General features: G+C 56.1%; 3 protein-coding genes across 3 annotated transcripts; 2 read left to right on the top strand and 1 right to left on the bottom strand.

Annotated features, from left to right (window-relative positions):
- Positions 1-977: 977 nt before the first annotated feature.
- On the top strand, positions 978-1,610 carry SPRG_14543 (hypothetical protein). The gene is made up of 5 exons (XM_012354253.1): positions 978-1,055; positions 1,100-1,189; positions 1,239-1,259; positions 1,305-1,362; positions 1,410-1,610. The coding sequence occupies exons 2-5, from the start codon at positions 1,112-1,114 to the stop codon at positions 1,541-1,543; spliced, it is 291 nt and encodes a 96-aa protein (XP_012209643.1). The 5' UTR covers positions 978-1,055; positions 1,100-1,111; the 3' UTR covers positions 1,544-1,610.
- A 192-nt stretch (positions 1,611-1,802) lies between these two features.
- On the top strand, positions 1,803-2,364 carry SPRG_21431 (hypothetical protein; the record flags this gene model as incomplete). Its single annotated transcript, XM_012354270.1, has 2 exons — positions 1,803-1,947; positions 1,991-2,364. 2 exons carry the CDS (start codon positions 1,803-1,805, stop codon positions 2,362-2,364), a joined length of 519 nt encoding a protein of 172 aa, XP_012209660.1.
- A 670-nt stretch (positions 2,365-3,034) lies between these two features.
- Positions 3,035-3,739, bottom strand: SPRG_14542 (hypothetical protein; the record flags this gene model as incomplete). Its single annotated transcript, XM_012354252.1, has 1 exon — positions 3,035-3,739. One exon carries the CDS (start codon positions 3,737-3,739, stop codon positions 3,035-3,037), a length of 705 nt encoding a protein of 234 aa, XP_012209642.1.
- Positions 3,740-7,594: the final 3,855 nt, after the last annotated feature.

Raw genomic sequence — 7,594 nt, 5'->3', positions numbered from 1 at the left:
TTTTGTTCGTCCCAGTTTGAGGTACCGATAGTGTCGCTGTGTTGTCAATATCGAGTTTTATTGTCTAGCTCAAACGCATTGCTGCCCAGACGTTGCCAGGCCTCGTGCGACTGAGTCTCTGGCTCGAGTCGCCCGAGCTTCTATTGACGTGGACAGCGCGTCACACATCGACGACGGTCGACGTGCGCTTTGTGTGCTTGGGCCTTCGCGCGCTGCTGCTGCACACCCGGTTCCTGCAAGAGGTGTGTCCATGCGATTCCTGTGCATATTTGACAAGGTATGGCACATTAGGTGCAACGCGAGGCACCGACACCGACTCTGGCAGTGTTAACGGCCTTGGCACAGAGCACCACGGATGCCATGCTACCACGTACGCACCGGAAAACAGGTGTTCGGGGACTCAAATGCGGTGTAGTTCTCTTGGCGAGTGACCCGCGGCAGCTGCGAGAAAAGACAGATGTCCTGGCTCTCGTCGAAGCGTCGCTCGTCTACTTGGTGCAAGCACCCAGCTTTGCCGAGCCGCTCTGCGCATCGATGCTAGCGTGCATGGCGTCCCACTGCGCCTTGGCGCCAGCGGCCGCGGCCAAAGACCCGAGCCTCGACCGTTCCATGAGGTTAAATCAATTCCTCGTGCACGCAGTTTTGAGCAATATTTCTAGCTCGACGGTCGTGCGCTTTCTTCCGTCGCTCGTGCAAGCCATGCCACCCACCGTGCTCGCTTCGCAGCTTCGCCACCTCGTGGTGCTCGTCAGCTCGTGGATCGAGCCCAGCGACGACAGCGTACACTCTCAATTTTGTAGCCAGGAAATGTGATCTATTGTCTATTCTAGTTGCGCTGGATCATTGTCGATATGGATGAAGCTTATGCACTCTTGCTTGATACGCTTTTACTGCTCGCGGTACCATCTTCTGCAAGAACGTGCTGATTCTAGAGGAGCACGGATGGCTAGGCGAGAAGCAGCGACGACTGGGACGAAGCGTCGCTCGAGCGCGCAGTTGATAGGACGCTGCGCCTGCTCGCCCACCCGAGTTGCACCGCGTTGCAACGCGCCAAGGTCGACCGCTAGCAGTCGCTGTCGAGACGCTTTACGAATCGTAGATACTGCATCTAATGGAGCTCCTTGCCCCCCGTCTCTCGCCATCCCGCCAGGCGCCAACGCTGAACGCGCTGCTCGAACCCCTCGGCAATGTAAGGCAATCACCCAAATCTAGGCTCTGACGCGGGTCTGGATGCGTAGGCCAAATCGGGTGCGGTCCAGGTACTTTCTGCAGGGTGGGCGGTCCAGTTTGAGTGGAGACGGTAGGACACGGCGTGGGACTCTTGGGATGACGACGCACCCAAGACAGCGACCAGCGGACAAGGTACACCTCGACTCGACGTCGTCGCCGACTGACTTCTGGTGTCGTAGACGTGATCGAAAACGAGCGGGCGTTCTGGAAGCGCTTTTACGCATCGCCGCTTGCAGGGACCAACGTTGCCGCAGTCGTCACGCAAGCGTGTACGGTCCAAGCGCAGGCGGCCCTCACGGCGTGGCTTGCGTGATCTTCTTTATGCATACGACGCTCACTATGATGTCTTCTGGACTAAGAACGCTCGCATGGTGTATGAGTAATCCTCGTCTTGGCTTCGCATACGACATGTCGCAGACCCGAAACCGTCATCGTCATGCGTTAAACGCGCTGAAAGCATGCCACGTCATGCATATGTAAAGGTCTTATAGGTTTAACGTCCCTGCGACGTGCGTCCCGCCTTTCTTCTCGTCCTAGCGCTCGACCCCACGTCCACTCGGCTCATAATTCGAATGAACGCCGAGCCCACACCATGCGGGGGAACGAGCGACCCGCCCTACTCCGTTGCTGCTGGGTCATTTCAAGACGCAAGCCACAACGACGGTGGAGAAGACATTGCGGCTTTTCCCCTATGGCTCCCGCCCGAGTCCTTTCTCGGTACATCCTAGCTAACTATCGACTCATTACCGCATTTGTGTAGACGAGCTGCTCCGCGCTAGCGCCGTTACTGACGACGTTGCAACAGTACCGACGACGAATGACGACAGTGTCCATGGGATCGCAGCTCATGCCGAACGCTCCCTGGACGACGACGACGACATGACTATGAGACAAGGCACGCTCCGTGTGTGCCTTGCAGACGGATGCCAGCGCTTCGCCCAGATGAACCAGCTTTGCTACCGCCACGGAGGGCGACGCACGTGCCAAATCGAAGGATGCGGCAAGAAGGATCGCGGCAACGGCCGCTGTGTGCGTCATGGTGGAGGCGAAAAGTGCCTGGCGCCAGGGTGCACTCGCCACGCCCGCGCTCGTCGGTATTGCTATCGACACCGCGCCTTCGCCCACGACGGCTGATTCGCACGTAGTCGGTATCCGACGTGTACATCGTGTAACTACTACATACACACACTGCATGCAAAACTGCTTTATGCACTAGTCAGTCAGTCATCGGAAGGCAAATGCGGGAGGCAGCGGGGATCGCCAACAAAATAGAAAGTAATGGATCTGTACCGAACGCGGCTGAAGTCTGCGCCAAATTCACAGTAAGATCTTTCTGGAGCGATGATTCCGATCTTCATTGAATGGGTCTTAAGTCTGTACAAGATTTCGTTATCAATACGACGTGAGCTAGAGCGTGATACTGCAGAGGACATGGTTTATCGATGTTCCGTGTCAACTGGGTCACGAAAATGCAGCGCATACATGTAGAGACGACACAGTAGGACGCTCTTGACTGGAGCAATCTCCACTGTACGATTTGTGCATGTACCGGTACATGTGTGTCCAGCCTTCAAACGAGTTCAAGCTCTACATTCCCTGGTCTCGCATCTGAAAAGGGGCAATGGAACTGTCCGGGCATGTTTAAGTACTCTATTGCGATTAACCTTTTGAATGCATGATTTAACACTTAAAATACAATTGTTGCTTTAGTTGCCGACTTGATAGATAGTTTGCTCTAACTTCGAGGATGTTTATAAAAAGGGGGATGATAAATAGGGTCGCGACCCCACGGTGCGCCGAGAGGTTAGTCGGACGCGCGGCAAATGCGCTGAAAGATCGAGAGCCGCGAGCCCGCACCGATGTCGTCGTCGATTTGGTTGTTGCCGAGGTTGAGCTGCATCAAGCTGAGTGTGCTCTCATCATCGCTCATCGACGGCGTGTGGTCGCTCGACGTGTCGCTGCCGCCGAAGCCATACTCTCTGCGCGCAAAGCGCGTCTCCTCAAAGGGCGGGAAGCTGCAGGCGTGGACGGGCTGGAGCTTGAACGCCGCCGAGTAGCAGCTCAGGTCGATCGAGCCCTCGGCGTCCGGCTCGCTGTAAAAGTGGCGCGACGGGTTCACGCGAGGGATCGGGCGGCCGCGGCCCTTCATGTTTTCCGCGTCCTGCTCGGCGCGCGTCATGCTGTAGGCCTCGTCGTCGCTGTTGTCTTCCTCGGGCGAGCTGTCGTGGATGAAGCGGCAGCGGCCGCCGTACATGCACTTGCCGGTGGCGAGGAAAGCCTTGCACTTGGTCGTCTTGTACTTGGGGTGGCGAAGCACGCCGCGGAGCTCGTCCTCGCCATGGGCAAACTGGCACTTGGAGCCATAGCGACACGTGCCGGTTTCGGTAAAGTGCTTGCAGAGCTCGGTCTTGTACAACGTGTTGCGGGCCGAGTTGGGCAGGCGCGCGCAGTCGACAATGTCGCCGTTCGCAAGCACCTGCATCGTGCGCTGGGCCGACGTCGAGGTCATGTTGGATCGATGAAAGGAGAAGTTCTTGTTGGAGAATGAGTTGAAAGAGGCGGCACCCGGAGCGTCGATCCCTCTACCAAGACCAACTGGTTTTCAAACGTGACAGCAGCCTCGGCTCGAAGGGGTTTTCAGAGGTTTCGGGTGCAATTTTTAGGTTCCCGCCCAGAATAACACGTGGTCGTGACCTTTCCCGCAAGAAAGCCCTGCCTCGGCCAATCCGGTGCGAGCAAGGTTTGAAAACAAGCCAATCACTGATGCGCACATGAAGCAGCCCATTTACCCGCGAAACAGAGATCTCGAGACGGCCAATCGGACGCGCCGAGGTGAGAAAAGCAAGCGCGAGGAAGAAATCCCAGCACTTGCACCTGCTCCCGCCGTGCTTCTACCCCGCGCCTCGCGTCCCCGCGTTGTACCTGACGCTGTAGCGTCGATGTTGTAGTCTTGAGCAAAGGTGCGTCAGTTCTGTTTAGGCAGAGCGGTCTGGTGACGGTGCCCTTGCAGATGGTCGCAGAGGCAGCCATCTCAGTGTTTTCGGCTGGTATCCACGTGCGGTCGTCTGAATTCCGTCATGACATCATCATCCGTGCAGTGACAAGGACATCTCTTTCTCATCTCGATTCAATGCCTCCTTCGAGCTCTCGCACAGCAAAAGGGTGCCTTACGTCCTCTGCGATGACGTCCGAACGAACGGCATGTTGACGACGCCGTAGCGTACCCAGCGCATCCTCCATGTAAAGAATGAAACTCGTGCACGTGGAAGCAGCAGATGCGGCCACGTATATACGTTTCCAAACTTCAACCTCGAACGGAGTGGGATCCCACGAGGTAGCAATGCCAGATACCTCCAATGGGTACCTCTGTTCTGCAGCAGCGCGTCTTGCAAAGAGGAGATAACACATATAGCGTGGCTATTGTTGCTCAGGATTGACTCGGCGGGCACGAGAAATCACGGTATGCGAAGCGGAGACCCAACCCACAAACTTGGGCGATGATGCGACGACTTGTACGCTGCATCTGCTGCCGTTGCATCCGCGCTCCGAGTGCCGACGCTGTCGTGCCCAAGTTTAGACTTTGCCTTGGCGAGCTGGACGCGTCGTCTCTCGAAAAGACTCACCCGTTGACGGTGGTGTCGGACGGCTCGACGCTTGTGATGCGAAGTGTTCTGGCGTCGTTTTGTGGCGACGTACTAGACTACCGGTCCAAGAAACAACTTGACCGCGTGGCATCGACAATAAACCCAAGCGAGCAAGCATTACCCCTTACAACAAAGCATCTAGTATTTCCGACACGAGGTAATACTGTAGTGTTACTCGCTGGCGTAGCCAAGTTGAAAGAACGGGTACTGCGACGCAGGCTCGGCGAGCTGCGTCTCGAGCGTGCTCACATCGAGCACGAGCGGCGTCCCCATCCATGCGGCGCGCTCCGTGTGGTCGCGGACCTCCTACAATACCAGCGCATAGCGTCAATACACTTGCTTGCCGACCGCCATAATGTCGTATACCTCGCGCGTCAACGGGTGCATAAAGACGCTGAGGCCATTGCGGTTGGCGACGAACCACGAGTAGACCTCGGCAAAGTGCTCGACGGGCGCCCACGTCTCAAAGGAGCCGATCGGGTGCGGGCCCACGGGCACGAGGTTGAGACCATGCGTGGGCTTGGCGCGCACCTGCGGCTCGGTCGTGTTGTTGCCGACATAGTGGTGCAGCGGCACCGCCACGAAGCGGCGGTCCTTGCTCTCGAGGTTGGCGACGAGCGCGTTGCGGAGGGCGACAACCGTGGCCAGCTCTTCCGGGTTCTCTGCGTGGAAATACGTGTGGAAATGCCACGCGGAAGGCCATCGTGGCGCTCGTCTTCACTTGTCAAAAGGCAATCTGCACCCTGTCCTTTCTACAGACCGCGATATTAAAATAAGATGTCGGCGACTCGATACTTTAATTAAGTTAGGAGTGACCGAGGTATTGAAATAGGATGTCCTCCAAAGTACGCCTCACCCACCGTACACCATAAAGCTACACCCGCCGAAGCAACGGAAAATACCCATGCGCACTTAGCGCAACTCTACACTTGTGGTTTGTATTGGCATAATACGAATAAGACGCTGCGGGGATCAACGCCGCAGCATATCTTGGCGATCTCCTCCTCAAAGTGACAGCGCGATCTCATCGCGCCATCACTCTTCTCCTGAGCCTCATTTCCTGGAAAAGCAAGTACATTGAACAGTGATAGTGCCCGAGACCATGGCCCGAGATCTTGCCTCGACATAACTGGATCAACTACTGGCGGATGCTAACATACAATGGAGAGGTCGTTCGACTCGCTAGATTAGGAGAAGGCTCAGCGCCACGCCAATTAGCACCACGGCATGACCATGGATGGTGTCCATGCCGCTCGTCTTTGTCGGTGTCGTGGTCATTGGCATGCTCGTCTTTGTCGGAGTCATGGTCATGGGCATGCTCGACGCCGTCGCCAAGTCGGTCGCAGACAGCGTCACCGGCTTGCCGTCCACCATGACGTCGCTGGCGATCGAGATGCACTTGAGCTCGGGCGTGCCGTCGTCGATACCCGTGAGCGTTGCGTTGAAACCCGTCTTGCCATAGTTGCGCGCTGCCATGCCGTACTTGATGGCGAGCGCCGTGCCGTCGGTGCCGAGCTGGTACTTGACCGTGTAGTTGGCGCCTGGCGTCGCGGGCGGCGACAAGATCGAGTAGCCCGACTCGGTGCACGCCTTGAGGTCGACGAGGCAGTGGATCGAGTGGACCTCGGGGTGCTGAAGCGTCAGCATCGTGGGGTTGTCGACCATGACGCCGCGCGTGATGCAAAAGTTGTCCATGATGAAACCAGAGAGAGTGACGTTCTTGCCGTTGGCCGTGCACGCGGCCTGGGCCGATGGAAGTGTCGCCGAGAGAAAGACGAGAGCGGCCGTGAGCTGGGAGAGCATGTTGAGATGTTTGGGAAAAGGAAAAGTGAGCAATTGCATAATATGCGCACTCTGGTGTGTGTTTATCAGCCGGGAAAATGTCAAAACTGGGTGAACGTGGGCCCAAATCAACCCAAACCTGGGTAAATTGCATAAAAATACATAGACTTGGTTTTACTATTGAGTGGCTCAGGGTGGCATAAAGTGGCTCGCCTCGGCGTCTTGACATGCCCCTCTCCTCCTACCCCTCCTTAACCGCAAACAAGACCTGTACAACAATCCCTTAACCTTTCTCAACACCTCACATCACCCCCACCTACCCTTCCCTGTGACTACCTTGCCAAACAACCCCAATACCCTGCCGGAAACTTAAGCGAATGGTTATTTTTTCGCCAAATTCCTGTTTTGACGCAGCTTGTACCAAACACACCCAGTTCTGTCATTTTCCCTTATCAGCCCCCGCCTACATTAAGACCAGGATTCTCTTTTGTGTACCTGCATCGGGTCAGTGTCGTCCTATAATGTCGCAGGGTTGCGGTTGCGTCAGGTGGCGTTCCGAGGAACTCCGATCTCGACGTGATTGCCCATCATCTCTGCGTCAAAGTGCTTTCTTTGATGACTCATTGGGTGTGCTCTTTTAAATCATCAGAAATGACTAAACTGAACTGCAAATGACCGAAATCGAGGTGTATCTCTGGCATGTGTTCCAGGACGCTCCAAGTGCGACTTCGTCCTATGTTACTACTGTGTAAACAGAAGACGTTGCCGCCTCGATCGCAAGAGAGAGGAACGATCGCATATTATGCAATTGCTCACTTTTCCTTTTCCCAAACATCTCAACATGCTCTCCCAGCTCACGGCCGCTCTCGTCTTTCTCTCGGCGACACTTCCATCGGCCCAGGCCGCGTGCACGGCCAACGGCAAGACGTCACTCTCTC

Source organism: Saprolegnia parasitica (assembly GCF_000151545.1).
Source record: "Saprolegnia parasitica CBS 223.65 unplaced genomic scaffold supercont2.152, whole genome shotgun sequence".
NCBI classification, from domain to species: Eukaryota; Oomycota; class Saprolegniomycetes; order Saprolegniales; family Saprolegniaceae; genus Saprolegnia; species Saprolegnia parasitica.
This window is presented reverse-complemented; position numbering and strand designations above follow the sequence as displayed.

Excerpts from the sequence above, each read along its gene's own strand:
- SPRG_14543 (XM_012354253.1), top strand. The coding sequence starts at position 1,112 with ATGGAGCTCCTTGCCCCCCGTCTCTCGCCATCCCGCCAGGCGCCAACG. Across the intron at positions 1,260-1,304 it reads CCAAATCGGGTGCGGTCCAG|GACACGGCGTGGGACTCTTG; the intron begins GTACTTTCTGCA and ends TGGAGACGGTAG. Across the intron at positions 1,363-1,409 it reads GACAGCGACCAGCGGACAAG|ACGTGATCGAAAACGAGCGG; the intron begins GTACACCTCGAC and ends CTGGTGTCGTAG.